The 21,390-nt window shown below is 34.0% G+C and overlaps 1 protein-coding gene across 1 annotated transcript in view; it reads left to right on the forward strand.

Annotated features, from left to right (window-relative positions):
• Window positions 1-16,442, forward strand: part of LOC137627239 (A disintegrin and metalloproteinase with thrombospondin motifs like) — a 69,243-nt gene extending 52,801 nt beyond the window's left edge. The window contains 11 exon segments of the mRNA XM_068358323.1: window positions 2,973-3,093; window positions 3,425-3,554; window positions 4,045-4,187; window positions 6,476-6,531; window positions 11,044-11,170; window positions 11,910-12,074; window positions 13,009-13,135; window positions 13,352-13,521; window positions 14,255-14,371; window positions 14,958-15,151; window positions 15,459-16,442. Of these exon segments, the coding sequence (XP_068214424.1) occupies window positions 2,973-3,093; window positions 3,425-3,554; window positions 4,045-4,187; window positions 6,476-6,531; window positions 11,044-11,170; window positions 11,910-12,074; window positions 13,009-13,135; window positions 13,352-13,521; window positions 14,255-14,371; window positions 14,958-15,151; window positions 15,459-15,607 (1,499 nt within the window). The 3' untranslated portion in view covers window positions 15,608-16,442.
• Window positions 16,443-21,390: the final 4,948 nt, after the last annotated feature.

A 21,390-nucleotide genomic window follows, 5' to 3' on the forward strand; every position in this document is an offset into this window, starting at 1 on the left:
TCCTAAATGCAAATAAATATAGTGAAACCAGTCATGCTGTTAAGAAATATCTTGCTGAAAAAGTAGAAAATGCATAAGGCCTTTTTGTTTGCTTTTGTTGATATGATTCTCACTTATATGGAAAATTTTTCTTGAATTATGCATAAGTCGATTATATGTTCCCTATTTTAGTCGTCGTTGTAGTTGGTAGATTGGAGTACAAAGGTCCACATTAGACGTTTTATTCCCTTCAACATCTTACATTCCTTCCATTTGCTTTCTACTAAGGGCTTTTAGAGGAGTTTAGTCCACGTTATATAAACTGTATTTCTCTACTTGAAGTCTCGCTTTTAGTCTTGAGAATGGAGGTCAACTTGAAACCTACAGTCCCTCGGGAGGTCTCCAGTGGAATGTTTGTTTTCGAAAGACCACATCAGTTATATCTAAGCTGATTAGTTGATCTCCCTGACCGATTATGGAAGTATTCTTGAAATACACGAAAAAATATGTAAAGGAACTAATTCTTCCCTTTCCAGCTTGATATACCAAATTATAACAATGAAGAGAAGAAATGAGGAATGAGAAGAGGGAGGGTTAGTTGGGGGTTACACAAGGGGATAGGAGGGACCTAGTTTGTCCAGTCCAAAGCGGCGGTAGATTGGCAGTTCTTGGACCGTCGTCAGATCAGGCTACCGGTTTTAAGGAGTTATTTTTCGCTGGCTAAAGATAGAAGAAAAGTTAAGACCTCGGAAAATTGTTTTCTTTTTTTCGGGACGGGTTCTTTGTCAACGCTTACCTTTTTTATAACATATTTGTGATCGAACAGTGTGATTTATTTGAAAATATTAGAGGCTTTTTAATGGTTATTAATTTGATAATGTAAACCACAGGCAATGAAACTGTATCTTGAGTCAAAAAACCACTTTGCAATGTATTTGAAAAGTCAGCGACTTTGATTAGGATATGGCTCACTAAAATTTAATTTTTAGTCAATGAATCACTAAGATGTATAAACATAAAATACCTTTTCTTGAATACCGCATTTGCAACGCTTGTAATTCCCCAAGACGAATAGACCTTGCAAAGCCTCGCTGGAAACGATCAGTCTCCCTCTAAAGTTCACTTTCGAGATAAATGACCTCTGTGAAAGCCACCTTCCTTCCTCCCAACTTCGACCTTTCCAGACGAGGTTTCGGGAAAGGGGGTATGGGTCGTTGAGAGTATTCTACATTCATTCCAGTCTGTCATGTAAACTCTCACTTTGCTTCCTCGGGCTTTTTAAGACCTTCACACTCTTTCATTCTCCACGACTCCTTTACCTCGTGGAATTTCTTACGTGGGTTACATTTGATGGGCCAAGTGATGCTCCGTTTCTGCTTAAAATTTATCAAAAGGGAAAATGTATCGTTGTCAAGTTATTCATAGTTTCCCTTTTAATGTAATACACAAAGAAAGACAATGAACAACCATTTTTACTGATCAGCCTTAATATCACCCACATGTGTAATGAATGTTATATTAATATTTGTAACCGTTTTTTCTTAACATAACTGGACTTCTTTACATTCCAGTTAGACAAGTAGAATTTTTAAGGTGTCTTATCACTTAATTATCTGACAGTCTATCTTAAACTCTGTTGAACTAATGATTGCCATCTATATAGTAACAATGGTAATTTCTGAAATAAAGTTAATTTTTGCACATTGAATCTCCTACACAAAGTAATGTGAAGAGTACGCGTATTTTAATACCCTGGCTTTTCAAAAAAAAAAAAAAAAAAAAAAGGGCTACTTTAGTATCAGCTTTATAGTTAATAGAGATATGAACGTCATATTTTGATAAAGTAGTGACAAGGAAGATTACACATATAAAAACTAATAGACATTATTCATTCAAGTGTGAAGAACTTCACTCCCAAATATAGTCGAATGAATTGGTTGCAATGAAACCCTTCCCTACAGACCTTGCCAGAAATAGGCACAATTGGCAGCCTCCTCTTCATAGGCTTATGCTGAGATGTCGAGAAATGGGTAGGGGTAGGGACGGGGGAGTTCCAGGACTATCGTCTGGAAGGTATGGAACTGGGGATGGCGAGACTGGAATATCTACCGAATATTTATGACCCGTCAACATTCACCTCTTGTAGCTTTCAGGGTGTTCTGGAAAGACGGAGAATCCTTGTATATATTAGGTGGATTTCAAGTTGATCTATTTTCTAATCACGGTCAAAATTATTAATATCATTATCATTGTCCTGCCTGCTTCCATATATTGAATTTATATATATTTTCTCGAAAATTAATAGACGGGAAAAATAATTATCATCATCAGCCTTTGCAATTCCACTGCTGGACAAAGACCTCAGATATGTCTTTCCATTCCTGTCTGTTTATGATCATTCTATGTCAGCCTTTACCTACAAATTTTATTAGCTTGTTTGCAATCTCTAGGGACCAATTCTTTTATTCTTCTTGGTTAATACAGAATATATATATATATATATATATATATATATATATATATATATATATATATATATACATATATATATATATATATATATATATATATATATATATATATACACTGTATATATATATGTATTTATATATATATACATATATATATATATATATTTATATATAAATAGATATATATATATATATATATATATATATATATATATATATATATATATATATATACAGAGAGAGAGAGAGAGAGAGAGAGAGAGAGAGAGAGAGAGAGAGAGAGAGAGAGAGAGAGAGATTTATATATATATATAAAATAGATATATATATATAATATATATATATATATATATATATATATATATATGTGTGTGTGTGTGTGTGTGTGTGTGTATGTATATATATAGTGTGTGTGTGTGAGCGTGCCCATTTCAAGCTGTAAGATTTGCCCCGTTGTCAATCCCAATTTCCATTCTTCCTTCCTCCTTTCTGTATAATCAACTTCTTAATCACTTATTTCAGCCATGATGGAGTTAGACCACATACCAGCTCGAAGCGCCGACGCCAGACCGAGAAGGAAGAGGAACGCCCCTTACATCATCTATCCAGAAATCCTCGTCTTGGTGGATTACGATGGATACTTGTAAGTTCTTCTTCTTTCTCGTGCTCTTTTTCGATAGTTTGTCTTTGTGATTACCGGCGATTAGTTTGTAGTTACAAGTTTTATATATATATATATATATATATATATATATATATATATATATGTGTATGTATATATACTGTATATATATATATATATATATATATATATATATATATATATATATATATATATATACATATAAATATATATTATACACATATACCTTCCTAGATTTATTTATGATACCTCTTAGATACTTTGCAACATTAACCTAAAAAATTTTCTTAATTATCATCAGTTTATTGATGCACCTTTTCCTAATTTCCAGATTACACGGTCAAGATAACAGCCAAATCAAGAGCTATTATGTGTCCTTTTGGAACGGAGTTGACCTTAGATACAAGCTCCTGAAGGGACCTAGGGTCAAGGTGTCCATTGCTGGTATTATCATTTCGAGGGTGAGTGAACATTAACGATAAGTTGTATAATTTGAAGAAAAAACAACGTTAAAAATATTTTTTTTTCGCAAATATACATTTCAATTCCAAATATTGTCTTCAAAATTGTTTTCAAAAGATAAATGCTCTAAACTTACACATTTATTAGTTTATAATTTATTCCAGTGGTTTTTTTTTCCAAAGTAATGTGATAATGATTTATACATTCAAGTTTAGAAGAATTAAATAATGAAAGAAAATCTTTGTACAGGCTTTGCTTGGACGCGGTACCTGTAGTTGCCTCCGCAACACCTCTGCCCCCCCCCCCCCCAAAAAAAAAAAAAAAGACGGGGAAAAATATCCTAAATTTCTAACAGGATACACATTTTTCGATTGAATTGCTCCTTGTACAGCGAGAGAACCCTATAACAATCAACGCCTCTTCACGATGCTTAGAAATGTGCCCATTTTAATGTAGTTTTCTCTTGTTTTTCTCCTTCTCGAAACGCAGAGTCGTGACGCGATGCCTTACTTGGAGAGGAACAGAGTCGGGAGAGATGCCATTGACTCTGCCAGTGCCCTGACCGACATGGGGAAGTACCTCTACCAGGAAAGACGTCTGCCTACATACGATATAGCCGTTGCCATCACCAAGTACGTATACTTAAGGCCTTGTCCGTTTTGTATTATCTTAAGTTGTTTCTAATTTGTATATGAATAAATCATTGTTAAATTTTATTAGAAGGAATTCATCCTTCATTGAAAAATATCACTTTTCAGAGCTTCGTATTAGAAACTTTCATATTTTCACTTAACATTAATTTTTCATATTATTGCTCTTAAATTAAATTAGCTTGTTAATAATATTATTGACTCTTGTTTTAATGCTTACAAAAAAATTAATACTGATACTGCGTTTGATGTTTTAAAATTATTTTTTTTCCAAGTCAATCCAGGGTCATTTTCTGCAACATGAAATAATAGGCATTGAACGTGTCTGTTAATCTTTTAGAAGAATGTATGTGATACGAATTCTTGAAGTTGAGACAGCGACACTATAAATTGAGAAAATTTATAAATTAATCAGTTTTGCACAAAAACAAACTTCAAAGTTTTTCCTAAGTCTAAAGGTGTTAGTTTACTTCATATTTTCATAAATTTATCACCAATTAAACAGGAGTGAGGATAAAAGCTAGACGATATGTAACCTAAGGGAAAATAGCAGACGCTGGAATGTCGATTGTTCTGCCTCCAAGCAGTATCCTCGTGGCAGATGTGTCTGGGTGTATGTCAGTGACCCTGACTCATACTTAGATCGTTCTTCATGAAATACCTGCTTCAGTAAATTTACTTTATTTCGTGTCGTACAGTCACTGCTGTTGAATAGAATAAAGAACTACTCTTGATTTTCCTGAAGGTTGGGCGAGTTTGTAATAGCAGAAAGTGGCCCTCGATATGGACCTGGCCCATTTTTTCCCCAAAGTATTATTCAACATTTTCTGGCGATATTTTCATAAGTGATAGTTGAAATGACAAGCGGCATTGTGCCAATCTTTTTTCACCGTCAGACAAAGAAAGACACAGGGCAAAGGTTAGAGTGGCAACGGACCTGAAAAGTCTGATGCTCTCTCACCCCAAATGGACTTTTCCTTTTATATACAGCAGAGTGCCACGGTCAGTAGAACTCTTGGGAACGGCAGTGAGTAGTTGAGAAGCCAATTAAACGATTAACTTGCCGTTTCTCTTCTTTGGATCACTGGTTATTTGTCCTTTCCTTTGATGCTTAGAGGCACGTCAATGCAGCAAACAAGACATCAAACTTTATTCTTGACTTCTTTTTGTTTTAACAACCCATCCAAAAGGTTCCTATTCTTCATCATTAATCAAAGAATCTAGACATTTTAATTTGACTACAAGAAAAGGAAGGTTTTATCAAACGAGCAACATATTTCTCAACCCACATTTTTCATTTAAATTTTTCCTTCATACTCCTGGTAGTAATAAGGTGTAATCAATTATTGCAAGTGTTAAGTAATTAATTACTGAATAATAAAGTCCAAACTAGTAATCTTGCTCGCTTGATTAAAGCTTCCAGTAAGCCAAGCACTTTTTTCAATTTTTCCACGTCCAAAATGAAAATGAGCCACCTTTCCCCAAATCTGACCTCCTCTGTTCTCATCTAAACCTGTTTATCCCTCGAACAATCCTACTCAGGTACGATCTGTGCCGACGCCGTAAGAGCGGAAGATGCACGACGGGAACGGCTGGTATGTGGCTTTCAGAGGGAATGATTCGTACCCAAAGTTATTCATTGCCTTGACCACAGTACAATTATACATATCACCCATTTAATGGTTTCCTTACAAACAGCAAATGGTGGTGGATTATGCATTTATTACATACATGTCGTAGATTATTAGCTCTTTCCCTTGTAGAATGTAGAATGCCAAAGATGAAATGAAAGGTACGAAATGTACGCGATGCCGAAAGGGTGGAGGTCAATACACAATTCAGGTAAGTCTCCTTACAAGACTCAAAAAAAAAAATCTATTTGGACGCCAGACACTTGCACCCAACAGCTTGTCTTTGTGGAACACCCAAATATCCCCACACGCTCAACGAATACGCTGGTTTTTTGGGTTAAACAGAATGGTAAACAATTGACTGGTGTTCGGGCTCTAAGAACTTAATCAAAGTATTCAAACATTAATATCATCTTTTATACCCAGCACAAGATGCCATATTTTCTTCCCCAACAGCCAAAGCCCACAACAATCATGACGCCGTTGATCAAAAGCAGAGGATGATCATTGCTGTGACAACCACCCAATCACCAACTTCCATGACGTCATCGCCATTGTGACGTTACTAAACACATCATGACGTCACTAAAACAGATTTTCATCTGGATCTTGTGAATGAACTTGACTTTTTCATTGCAGATTAGACATGTGTAGACGTGCGTTCAGTGGGGGGGTATGCAACAGGGGGACCGCAGGTAGGTTCCTCAAAAGAGACATTTGACCCACAAGCACATGAAAAAAAAAATGTTTAAAAGAATGGTCTTGGAATGAATCTGTTACAATTCGTTTAAATATCAGAACAACAATTGGAATAGAAGACACATCGATGAGTAATCTGACACTCTATAAAATCAAACTGATTTAATCTAAGATCAGATGTTATAAATGTAAAACTTTGACCTTTAGCGCTTTTAGTAACAGATTCATTTGATCATTACTAGACGTTAAATCGTGTTTTAGACATAATAGAAATAGATTTGTCTCGGTACAGTAATTTTGAATAGACATCACCAAATTGCACCAAGTTGTTTCAGATTTGGAAGATTAAATGGAATTTTTTTGTTATTTATATGGAATAAGTTCGTTAATTGAACTGTAGTTTTTGCAATTAATGGATTGTATATTTCAAGCTATTTTCTGCACAGTAGATGGTGACAATGGACTGATTATCCATGCACTGCTGAGTTTTCATAATCACTCCAAGCACTGATATCACCTCAGAACACTATTTAAAATCATTAGATAAATCACTATTAAACGCTCATCTATATGACTGTAAAATGTATTTTTTATTTATAATTCATATATGTATTCACTACATCTATAATCATCATCATGTAAATTTTCAGCCTATTTTTTGTAAAAATAAAAGATACACATTAAATTACAAATCACCTTCAATTGCATCGCTATTCTTAGACCCTACAAATAAAACACTTGCAAAATCCTATCACTTTCCACTAGAAATGAAAACGTTTTTCATTTCTCACTGAGATCATTTACTCACAGACATTATTTGACCTTTCATGAAGACACGATGTGCTCCGGATCATCCTCCAAAGGATTCTGAGTCAAAACTTGAAGCTGCTTTATTCTCTGTTTTCATAAACATTTTGTTTGCTTGTGTTTACAGGCACTTTCATCTGAAGCGGCTCAAGTATGATAATAGAATTCCAGCTTACATCTTTGGGCTTATTCCTATACTTTTAGACTTTTTTTTTGGACTTCTTGATTTCATTTTATTGAATGGGACTACATCTTTGGGCTTGTTTGATTTTTCTACTTCTAGACTTTTTTGGACTTTTATAATGTCATTTGATCGAATGGGACCTATTTGGACTTATTGTATTTCATTTGGATATGGCGACCTACATGGACTCTGGGATTTACCCTATTACTGGGAATTTTTTTTTTTTTTTTTTTTTTTGCTTTCTTGATTTCAATTTTCACGGCATTTTCACTAGCAGCAATAATGACTCTTGTACCCTTCACTGCGGACTTCTTGGTACTCTTGTTCTGGAATTCTGTCTTTTTATGACTGGACTTGCCCCGAATGGACTATTGCCTTGCGTAAGACACAATTTCCTTCATCCTCAGACTTCCCATGTTACCCTTTCAGTCTTGTATGGTATTGTATGGAATGAGTGATTGAACGATATTATTCATCAGACTATTAAAAACTATAATCTGGACGAGACTTTTCCTCTGACATTCTGGTGGGAAGAAACGTTAATCTTCATATTGAAAATCACTCCCATTTCCCATCACAGAGAGAGAATAACAAGACGATTATCTTATTGTTTTGCAAATATATAAATTAAGCTACAGACTTTCCTTTGATAACTGCCAGATATTTTTCTAAATTCATTATCTAAATAATTAAGACTACTCAGTCTAAGTAATTTTTACTTTAGCAGAGACATAGATGACTAAAAACTATACTTTAGATAATTTCGACTTGAATGCAAGTGATCAACAAACTTTTCTGACAAATAAAAAATGATTAAAAAAGACAATTGTTTTTAAACGTGAAATACGATTAAAGCAATCTGCATACTTTGTCTAAAGATATATATCCTAATGATTTTTCATAAATTATCTTGGTCTCTCTCTCTCTGTCTCTCCATCTTCCTGCAGCTGATGAAGTAAGGTAAGATGACTCGTCTTTTGTCAAATTAACGATTATTTTTCTTCTTCAATCAAAATGTATGTGTTTTGTTGGCCTTTTTATTTTGCTTTTTAATACGATTAAATAGAATTTAGTTGTGTTAGAAGCTAGTTTAATCCTTGCTCTTTCATTTATTATTTTACAACTTGGATTTTGTAGATCTATTAGTTCTTAGAATTTAGATCTATTGTCTATTGGCTAATTTATCATATGAAAATTATTCGTTGTAAGTTTTTCAAGTCAATTTTCTTAGACATTCAGATCAAGTTTTGAAATTTACTTATTAACAGTATGGTATTTTTATTAACCTTGTCGTTTTAAATTTATAATTCATTATAGTAAAGACTCTTGTGCTCTTTTCAATTCATTATTTGAAACTTTGAATGACTGCTAAAATAGTAATGTGGAAATAAAATTCACGAGCTTCAGTAAGATTTACTTAGAAACAAAAACTGAATTTTAGGATGGGAAGATTTGACAAGATTTAGTCTAGTGAAATAATTTCTTGAAAATATATACATTTTCCTTCAGTAATCAGTATATAGGAGACTATTTAATATATTCTGAAATAGTCATGTCTCACAAAGTTAAAGTATATACTTACCCAATTTCTAACACCACTTCATAGGGTTATTCTCAATACTTTGAATGGAACAGGAAACAGACATTCTATAAACTTTCAGTTGATACTGAGATAAATCTGTTCTCAAGGAAAATAATCTAAATTTAGTCGTATAAGTTTCTGTTTAAACTTATAACAATTAATTTGATAAAAACCTATAGTGATACTATTCAAGCGTGGTCGTGTATGAATGCAGACGTGTGCACAAATCCTATATTTATTTCCATATCCTCAATATCCTTATGTTTGTCTGTGTCTATCATTCTTTCATCTTCTATCTTCGTTTGTGTAACCGGTGTCTTCTTTATTACTTTCCTACTGTTTGGAGGCATGTTTAGAGGTGTAAGCTGAATAAACATTTTATTTGTCGTGATTTATTTGGACAAGAAAATTTCATTCATGTTTTCATATGGATTAATTAATCATTATTTTGTTCTATTCCTAACGGCAAGTAAAAAGTTATTTCAATGCATGATCTGTTAATTTTGCATGATTTTTTTTTTTTTTTTTTTTTTTTGGCAAGGTTGCTCGGAAAACGGTTCCGCTTTAAATGCAATGCTTCTGCATATTGTCATTTTTTTTTTATTTATTTCTTCAACTTTTGTTTCTAGATAAGAATGTAACTTTTCTCCATATTTTTTTTCTATGGATATTTTCATATCTACAGGTGTATTTATTGCTTACTATTGTCTACTTCGGATAAAACTTAAATTATATCTAAATATAGATATTAATTCCTTCACCTTAGTTTTATTGTGCTAATTTAATTATATATAAACTTCATTTTGTAGTTTTTTGACATAGACTCTGCAGTATATTACAATTACATGAATTTGCTTCCATAGTATTTTCTACAATAGACCTCACTTAAGCTTACATGATATATATTGAATGTATATACCATACAAACATAAAAGTCAATATATATATATATATATATATATATATATATATATATATATATATATATATATATATATATATATGAATATGTGTATGTACATATTTAAAGATTATATATGTAGATATGCAATCTATATATAATTACATACATACATACATATATATATATATGTATATATATATATATGCATATATATATTTATATATATTTGTGTAAATATACATACATACAAATTTGCAGACAAGCAGTACATGTAATCTGTAAATAATGCAAAACATTTCTTCTTTACCATGTTAACTATCACTCCATTATACTTCGCCTTTAAAAACATTGAACCTTGAAAACTTTAATCAAAACCAATTTTTCTTTTCCACTTTTGTATAAATTATGAGATAAACACCACACATTCAGGCTGTTAAGCAACATATTCAGTAATATCTACATTATTTAGCTAAGTAAATATTCATTCCTTTCATTTATCTGATTATCCAAAACATTAAATGCTTCACTGGTGAAACTGGAAATGTAGATAAATATCAATTTCTAATGCAAATTATGATAAATCACTTTGTTATCATATTACATTGAAATCTGTGAAGATTGATAGCTTACTACAGTATTATCTAAAGTATTAAACAAAAAGTATTTTCCTGCTCATACAGTAACCGAAACCTAGGCTTATAGTAAAGTCGGCGTAGAATTTTCTAAAGTAAATCAACTGTCGCCTACTTTACTTTAGAAATACATTTTTTACAAGGGATCTCTGTTACTTTCATCAAAATTTAAAATGTACATAACTTACAAGTTAACTGAAATTTATAACGAGAGACAAACAATGCAATTTAAACAAAGTGAATGTTTTATAACAACCACTTTCAATATTGTACAAGAGTACTCTCATCATGTAATTATCTTATTTCCATCGGTATATTCAAAAGCAGCTAGATTAAAGATATAATTGACTATATATAGTTGATATACAAACTTAATTATCAAGCATTACATCCCCATAGGTTTCGCATATGTCGGCGGCGCATGCGTCGTTAACAAACGACTCCAGAAGGTCAACTCTGTCGCCATTGTCGAAGACACAGGTGGATTCTCTGGCATCATCGTCGCTGCTCACGAAGTTGGTCACCTGTAAGTAATTGTTATCCGTCGACACACTTTTGGGATATTATTTTAGCTTGAATTTTTTCAAGTATCGGTAAAACAAAATTGGTGCTTCGTTTATTGTTTTAAGTATGGATTAATCAATCCGTTGTTTATTTGGTGAAATGGGAAAACCTAAAAAGTCAACTTGAAATCAGATGTATTATCAATGTCACACAATTAACGTGCCCATCTAAAGAAAATTTGATCCTGTGAAACCTATAAGGCTTTGAACTTCAAGTTTGTCTTTTTAATAAATTGTTATTATATACAGTAGTACAGTAATTATCCACAACTTATGTTGCTGCAGTTCATAAAATTTTACGTGATACTTTGAGTTTTTCAGTTCTTATTACACACTTTTATCATTTTTTTTAGCATACGAATTTGTGATCTTAACTGTTTGTTATATTTGTAGCATGGGTAATAGTTTTGAGTTCTCAAATTTTGCTATGCAAGCCATAAAATTTAAGATATCTTCCAGATTTCCCATTACAAATCTTATGTGATATTTGTTTGAAAACCTTTACTGATACAGCTTTTATATTGGGAACCTTTGCTAATACAGGTTTTATATGTATGTGCGATGTAGATGGAGTCAGTAACTATAACTAACTTAGAGGAAAATCGATACAGTACTTACTAAAAATACACTTATATATAATGATGCCCACTTATGTATATCTCATCCACAAAGCTTATCAACTACTTTCTAAAATTTTGACAGTCTTGGTGCCGTCCACGATGGCTCCCCTCCCCCAAATTACCTTGGAGGCCCTGGTGCCCGTAGATGCCGCTGGGAAGATGGGTACATCATGAGTGACCTTAGACACACTGAGAAAGGATTCCGCTGGTCGTCGTGTTCAGTAGAACAGTTCCATCATTTTCTTAAGTAAGACCATTTTTTCAGGTTTCATTTACACAAAGTCTTTTTATTCTTTAACAATTACATGCCTGTTATCATGTTTAATTAGGATGATACCGCTAGAAAGTTATGGGGTCCTTTGAATGGCCAAACAGTACTACATTGGATCCTTCTCTTTGGTTACGGTTCACTTTCCCTTTGCCTACACATAAACCGAATGGTCTGGCCTATTCTTTACAGATTTTCATCTGTCCTCATACACCCGAGAAAACTGAAATTACCAAGGGGTTAACTACTGCACTGTTATTGTCCAGTGGCTATTTTCCTCTTGGTAAAGGTAGAAGAGACTCTTTAGCTATGGTAAGCAGTTCTTTGAGGAGAAGAACACTCCAAAAGCAAACCATTGTTCTCTAGTCTTGGGTAGAGGCATAACCTCTTCCACTGTCTTGGGTTACAGTTCTCTTGCTTGAGGGTGGGTAGTGCCATAGCCTCTGTACCATGGTCTTCCACTGTCTTGGGTTATAGTTCTCTTGCTTGAGGGTACACTTGGGCACAATATTTCATCTAATTTCTCTTCCTCTTGTTTTGTTAAAGTTTTTATAGTTTATATAGAAATTATTTATGTTAATGTTGTTACTGTTCTTAAAATATTTTTTCCTAGTTTCCTTTCCTCACTGGGTTATTTTCCCTGGTGGGGTTCCTGGGCTTTTAGAGACCTGCTTTTCCAACTAGGGTAATAATAATAATAATACCACTGCTAACGTAGTTCGTGTCATATAATTCAGAATACAAGTATATTCTATCAATAGTGCATTACCATTATTTTCAACTAAGAAGTTTCTCATTACTTGAAAGAGAGTAAAGGTTATATTAGCATAACTATTAGTAAGATTGGTAGGGCATCGAAACTGGCAAAACCTGAAATATATTTTCTCTTTCTAATATATCCATATCTTTACAGCGGAGACACTGCCACCTGTCTTTACAACTTGCCTCACGAGGACGAATCCCTTCCAAGAGTACTTCCTGGAAAACTTTTGTCGCTTGACGCCCAGTGCAGAAAAGATAGGGGCACTTCTGCTTGCTTTGTAAGTCATTGTGTTTTCAATTTTTAACTGTAGCAGCTGTCATAAAATGGTTTTGCTGTTTTTAACAAATATACCTGCTTTATGATATAAATGTATTTGTTGGGTAGTTTCTTTTATTTTCCAAATTTCTCCCTCATCGAAACCAAAGATATTATGTTGCTATTTTTTTTTTCAAAAGACTCAGTTTTGATGTTAACACCCATATTCCCACAACAGAAAGACGATAGAGTCTGCGCTCAGCTGTTCTGCTTCGATTCCTCCAGCGGGTACTGCGTCTCTTATAGGCCAGCCGCAGAAGGATCTGATTGTGGCAACGGGAAGATCTGCAGCAACGGACGGTGTATTTATGACAACGGAAACTCCATCTCCGACTTTGATATCAACAGGTATGAAAATGGCTTCATATTTATGAGATATTGGGCGACAGGTATTGTCTATTATTAGCCGTTGTTGTATTTGCCCTTTTTTTTACAGTGGAAAAAAGTTACGGGAAAGGTAAAATACGCGGTTGTTTTGTGAAAGTTTTGAAGATGATTGCTAAAGGCAACGACACGGCAATTAAAACTGTGACCTATTACCAAACATCTATTATATACGTATCATGAAGTTGAAATATGGGCACCGTTGACCCAAATCTTGTGTATAGAATTACTGTTTAAGGAAGTGAGAATTAAATTGTACAGATTTATGTGGAAAGTAAACTAGGAATTGGTGTTGACGGGGCTTTTCTTTGTTTCATCTGAATCCAAACTCTTCAACAGGGAAAGACTGTGCCTGAAATGAATGTAATTTATCTGATTGCATATTTGTCATGTTCTGGAAATTTGAGTTAGTTCCATTCACCTTTGTATATGATGTTTGATTTTTTTCTCCTTTACATACATACAGCATTACTAGTTTACATCCTCTATAGTCTTCTTTCAGTTCAGTAACTCCATTCTCCTCTTCGTAATTGTTTTATTTTTTTTTCACTAGTTCAGTTATTGAGAAACTCATGATGGAAAGAAAAACTTTATTCCATTTTTTTTATAATCGTTCCTCCATAAACCCGTAACAATAAATCCTCCCTTCCATGCAAGTCAAATGTAATCTTACTGAATTCATCATTTGGCATTTCAGATCTGGAGACCAGTATTTGTTCGAATCTACGCAGATCAAGCCTGTCTACACTGATCCTCCATCCTCCACCACGCCAGAACCATTCACTGTCCCCTCAACCACATCATCCACGACCAGGTTAGTTATTGATTTCAAGGATAGAGTGAAGCCAGTTGTCAAGCCGAGTGACAGAGGGACAGAATGACTGCTGTTAAATTCCTTGTCGTGTGCTACTAAGATTTCTCAGTGGTCAGTCTATATTGTAGGTTTTATTAAAGCTCCATTTGTGTAATTCCCACGGAAATTTATGTATACCAATAAAAACATTATATATTTTGTGTTATTAGTCTAATTTGAGGAATTAATTTACTCTAATCAGATAGAGTCGTTATCTTGTTATAATTAATATGAACACTAACTATGGAACTGTTATTTCAGATGAAAAAAAAAAAACTAAGGGATATGAAATCTGCATTAAACGAAGCATTCGTAACATTTACTTGGCATATACCGTATCAATAAAAAAACTGCAAATATTTATAGCAGATCATTTCACAATCTAAATAGTTTTAGTATTTCAAAACTGGTTTATTTCAGTACAAAAAGAATAAAATGAATGATTAACTTGTTTACCTTTAAGTTTCTTGAACGATATTTGTCAGTTATCTATCAAGATCCAGATCCAATTTATTCCTCCATTCAATGGATGTCTTTCCTATGCCAGGTCTCCCTGGTGGAACAAATGGAACAGGAGGGACCAAAGCACATCTAGTTCCTCCAAACCAACCACAACCACTACATCAACTACTACAACTTCAACCACGAAAAGAACAACAACAACAACATCAACAACAACGACTACACCTTCACCACCAAAAGATTTAAAGAAAAATATTAAAGATCCAGTCAAACCATCAGGTAGGCTAATGTGACAGGGAATTTGTTTCGTAAATAAGATAAAGCCATGCTGCTTTTGTTTTTATAAGTAAAGTAGGTAAAAGTCCCAAGAAAAAAAATCCTCATTTCAGAACCGAAACACTGCTTTGTTTTCTAATGACTTGCCAAATTAGTGTGCATGATAATTAAACCATAATAACCATCACTCGGCTATTTTTATTGTATTCCCATGATATCTGATTACATATGACAACTAATTCTAGATAAGATACTTCAGTTTTTATAATATGCAAAGAATTGTACTTATCTTAAAATTTCGCCTTTGCAGATGGTGAGTGCGAGGATCGCATCGCCAACATTGCTGGCAGCCTCACATGCAGGGAGTTCTTGAGATCGTATGGCTTCAGATACTGCGGCCACCGTTACATCCAGAAGAACTGTTGCCGTTCTCAGAAAGAGATGTGTCGTGGACGTTAGCTGGAGGTGTAAGGGAAAACCTGGCCGCGGGCGTCGCCAGGAAATTAAAACTGTGGCATCGTGGCCCTGGGTAGCCCTTCTTCTACCACGCTGGGCCTACCCATACCATGTAGGGGTACACAAATTGATGCATACACCATGGCACTCTTAACCAAGCAACCAACTCATGTCAGGGAGGTTATTCCAGAACAGAATTCCAGCGACATTGGAAGCTGCGACGGCGGCTTGCTGGCAAGGCAACGACGCACATATTGGGATCTGTCGCTAATTCAAGTTTTTTTTTTTTTTTTTCGTGGTCGTTTCGTCTCGATTGGATGTTGATAGTTTATTCTATTTAAGTGTTAAAGCCAATATTTATTTTTGGTCACCCATTTGATAAATTTCCTTGATTGTTCCATAATTAAATAAAACCTGCTGTGAAAAGCTTTATCTGCAGTTACAAAGAACTATTCACACCAGAACCATCTTAAGTTAGATATATATTAGTAACCATTGTTAAACGGATGAAGATGAGAAAATTGTTCGTTAAATAAGAGTTGTGGTGTTGCAGAGCCATTCTAGATAGTGCATGCGCTATTGTAGATGTGTGATTCCCCTAAGGTCTATGAATGTCTTTAACATAGGCATTCAGTAAAAAGTCTTTCTTTTAAAAAACCGTTCGTATGAGCGAAATTATGTACCTGTTGAACTCATCTTTGTTCAGCTGGACTTGTGTAATGTATATAGTTGTTGATTTTTATATATAAACCTCGATTTCCCTTACTGTACCATAACGTTTTTGTCATTGTCTTCATTATTATAATGGTATTTTTGTGAAAGAAAAGATATTTTTCCATTTCAAGATTTTTTACAGTGACCAAATAATCGAAAGAATGGAGCCCTTTTATACTGACTTTTTTATGAATAAGAGCATTAGTTTCTCTATGTTGTACATAACTTCCTAGAACCGTAGTATTTATGTGTAAGAATTGCTTCCTACTTCTTCTCAACAGTTCCTTTTGACTTCAGTTTGTCAGTTTTCAACTGTACTTTTCCTACAGGTCAGTTAATGCCTTTCCAAGTAGTGGTGGCTTGTTAGGGATGTTCTCATATATCACTCATCTTTCTTTTTGTTTAGACTGAATACCTAACTTACTTAAGCTGCCAGACGTATATCAGTGTCTATCATGAGACGCTGAATGCCATTTTTCACTTCAGAGGTAGGTGGATATCCTAAATAAGAAAATAAGGACTGAAGACCATAGGGTTCTCCTTTGTCTCAGTCCCTATCATGCTAGTAATCTCTCTAGAAAAGAGTCTAGATGACCATCATCTCTAGATTACCCTTACCAGTGATAGATTGTGTATTGTTATCAGTTTTTCTTGAAGTGGAAAGCAAACAGGGATTGAGTCTTAAATTCTTGATAACTGAATGACATGTTCCATACTGACTTGTTCTTAAGTATTTTCTTTTTTTTTTTCTTTTTTTTATGCAAGATCGAGATCATTATTATACTCTTTTTGTGTGAAAACTGAGACATTATGTCAATAGATAGTCAAAGACCCAGGCAGTATTAGAAAAGAATTAGCTTATCGCCAGTAGAATTATGATAGGTTTTTCATATTGCAATTTTTGTGCTCAACACTCTATCGAGAGTTTTAGAGCCATAAATAAACTAAAACTATTCTTGGGCTAACATTTGTTCGAGAATTCTGGAAAAACAGGATACGCTAAGAACTTTCTCGTATTACTATTTAGTTACGATGTTATTTATGTTGTTTGATATTTATTGGGGATTTCTTTGTCTCTTTTCCTTTCATAGTAGGTGCCCAAAGGATTTTTAATGAAACAAACATCCAAGAGTTTAAATAAAGCCACAAAGGTGATTAGGCTTATGACGAGTTCCTAGAACCTTTACAGATTCAGTAGGCCTACTAACTTTGCAAGGATTTTTACCTGAATGATTCCCTGACTTAGGCCAGGTACCTAAAGATACTCAGACTGAAGATGAATTCTTGAACAATTCAGGAAGAATTCCCTAAAGAATACTCTGATTCATAAGAGTTCATGAGGAGTCCCTAACTTATAATGAGTCTTCTGTGGTTTTTAGGATACAGGAAGATTTATTAAGGGGGTTCTGTGAATGAATATGAGTAATTGAGAGGTTCTCTTGTTTGATGTGGGTACACAAAGGTTTTTATTACTCAAGTCTTCATGGTTATTTCTCTGACTTAAGACAAACTGCTAAAATCTATTAATTCAAAGAAATTTAATTTGAATACTACTACCCTATATTAATTTTTTCAGAATAATTCCCTCAAGAATTGTCTGACTCGAGACGAATTTATATAAGATTCTCAGACTTGGGACGAGTTATTCAATTATTATTCGACAGAAGACTAACCTTTAAAAAAGGTCATTTGAGGAAAAACACCTAAATCCCATACCAGAACGTGTCTATGAAGGGTTCCTTGAATTTGGAGTTCTTACAGGATACTCGGTCTGGAAATTGACTTTCAAATGATGACTCTTTGAAGGTTTCTCAATCCTTTGATGTGTTAAAATCTCATATCTTTCAATATCCTTTTCTCCTAGCTCCCTTGTATGATCCACTCAAAAATGTTTTGGTGTTTAGTTTCAAGACTCATTTTGAGAATTCATCCCATATTCAGCGTTATTGTTCAGTATTCATTGTGACTCATGTACCTATTGTAAAGCTGAGTATTTGAGACCTGATCTTACAACGACAGATACTCAATGCCCCACCATAAAAAACGGATAAATAAAAAAAGCGGTCAGACTCTAATATGTATTTATTTTACCTTAATATCCATTTATGTTCACATGACTGGTTCTGCACAACTGCAGTGTGTACCATATAAAGGTTTATCGAGAATTCAAGTTGGCTCTTGGGTATGGGTATGATACACAAGCTGGCCACGATATATGTATATTTTTACCGTACAATATTTCCAGTTTATATGCAAATTCAATACTTATTAACAACAGTGTGACTACATGACTTATTTCTTTCAAAACATAGTTTGTGGTTAATATATCTTTATGGAATTTTGCACTTTCAAAATTTTACCAAATGTTAATCTTTAAGATGATGAAAGTTTAAAAGACATTTCCTATATTATTATCATGGCACGGATAGAACCTTGTCAGAAGTAGGTAACATATAAAAATTTTATTATATTCGAGAAAATAAGAAAAGCTAAGAATCAAAATAAAGTGTCTGCAAATGGCAGTAAAATGATAACAAAGGTAAGGACAAAAATGATTGTAAAAACGGTGTAACCAGGGAGAAGGACAGTGAATCCAACCATCAAATTGGTCTGTATTTCTTAAAATCCACTTCCAGTATTTTCACATTTACCAGCATAAGGGAATAGAATTGTGTAGCCTACAGTAGTGTGCAATTATTCTTTCAGTAATAAAAGTGATTGCGACTATATTTACGTTTACATCTGGTAGCCTATACCCTATTATAATAGTTGAATCGTTTGCAGTCTATCAATCAGTGTCCCATAAAATTGAGAATTGATTTGTTTCAGGATGAGGATTATTTTTTTAAGGGAGTTGTAATTTAACCCCACCAATCGTTAAGATGTGGTTGGAAAATTATTTTGCCATTATCGTTATTAAATTCATTTATTTCAAAGATTAAGAAAATACCTGTCATCTGGAAAATCTGTATCAATTGAAAAAGAAAATTAAAAAAAAAAAACTTGAGCATTGTGATTGTGTAATTGTTGTAAACAAAAGATAACAGTTGGCCAGGGCACCAGCCACCCGTCGAGATACTACTGACAGACAGTTATTGGGTTCTTTGACTGGCCAGACAGTACTGCATTGGATCCCTCTCTCTGGTTATGACTCATTTTTCCTTTATCTACATATATATCGAATAATCTGTGCTATTCTTTCCACTTTCTCCTCTGCCCTCATATACCTGACAACACTAAGTTTACCAAGCAATTCTTCTTTTCTCAGGGGGTTAACTACTGCACTATAATTGTTCAGTAGCTACTTACCTCTTGGCAAGGGTAGAAGAGACTCTTTAGCTATGGTAAGCAGCTCTTCTAGAAGAAGGAAACTCAAAACCAAACTATTGTTCTCTAGTCCTTGGTAGTGGCTTAGCCTTTGTACCATGGCCTTCCTGGCCCTTCCACTGTCTTGAATCCGAGTTCTCTTGCTTGATGGTACACTCGGGGAGGCTGCCCTATCTTATTTCTCTTCCTCTTGTTTTTTGAAGTTTTTATAGTTTATTTATGGAAGATCTAATCTAATGTTACTGCTCTTGAAATATTTTATTTTGGTGTTTATTATTACTCTTGTAGTTTATTTATTTGCTTGTTCCCTTTCTTCACTGGGCTATTTTCCCTGTTGGAGCCCTTGTGCTTATAGCACCTGTCTTTTCCAGCTAGGGTTATAGCTTAGCCTGCAATAATAATAATAATAATAATAATAATGATATAATTTATATACACGAGAGATTTATTTTAATGATGTTTCTGTTCTTAAAGCACTTCATTTTAATTGTTTATTACTTCTCTTGTAGTTTATTTATTTCCTTATTCCCTTTCCTCACTCAGGGTTACTGGGCTATTTTTCCCTTTTAGAGCCCTTGGGCTATAGCATCCTGCTTTTCCAATTACGGCCGTAGCTTAGCTAATCATAATAATAATAATAATAATAATAATGCTCACCCAACCTAACTAGCATTGGAATAGTGATGTACGCACGCGCAATGCTACAGTTTGCGCTGTCTGTTGTTTTTCTGTCAGTTCCAGGGTTGGCAGGTTGGCCTTTTTCAGGCCAAAAACCTAAAAGTTGTCATTCTTTAAAATTGGTTGTCTAATTATCATCAAAGACTACAGAATTATGATGAAAGCAGGTTGGCCTCAAATGCTATATTTTTGGCCTTCTTTTTACTAATGGCTTCTCCTTTTCAAGCAGCTGTTGATTAGAAGTTGGCCTTTTCTCACTTAAAAACCTGGCAATCCTGGTCAGATCTGTGACTGTGACACCGTATCAAGGAGTCCGGAATTACTGTCGGACCAAATTTGGAACGTTGTCATCTGTGAAAAATTATTTGCTAGAAAGAGTTGTCCGGTATCGGTCTGCCTTGACTACAACATTATTGATCTCGTGTATACCAATCTGTTATTACTAATAACCCTATGTTTGACATGTGATAAAGCTCAAGATATTCTTTGAATTTGTCAACACAATCTGTGCAGTTGTAAGGTAAGGAATTGTTAGTATATTACCGTGAACAGCTTCTAAGTGACTTTTGCCTGTTAATCTGTGGGCAACACATTTTGATCTTTATACTGGTCCACTGTTGTGAACTTATAGACGTGTTTGTTGATTATGGTAATGTTACTTAATGGACCATAGTGGAACCAAGGTTTTTGATAAGGTAAGACTTGATACGGTGGAAATACAGCGATTTTTTTTTATCAAAAAAAAAAAGTCTCGGATATATTGCCAAGCAATAGAAATGAGTGTATTGAAACCGTATTTTAATAAGACCTTGCTACATTTTCGAAAAGAAACAATAAAAAGCAGGATAATACCGTGGCAAAAGAATGTGTCTAGCAGAAATTAAAAAAAATAAAAATAAATTATTGGTTCCTTTAGCAGGCCTGGAAGACAGGCATTAATGCATATTGGGTTCATGATGCACGAGCAATCTCAAATTTCATTGGGCGAAATATTGGCAGCATAAATAGCATTAATAATCTGAATGCCCACTTTCGATCCATCAAAAGAAAAGGACATAATTTTGACG

Source organism: Palaemon carinicauda, chromosome 2, assembly GCF_036898095.1.
Source record: "Palaemon carinicauda isolate YSFRI2023 chromosome 2, ASM3689809v2, whole genome shotgun sequence".
Lineage (NCBI taxonomy): Eukaryota > Metazoa > Arthropoda > Malacostraca > Decapoda > Palaemonidae > Palaemon > Palaemon carinicauda.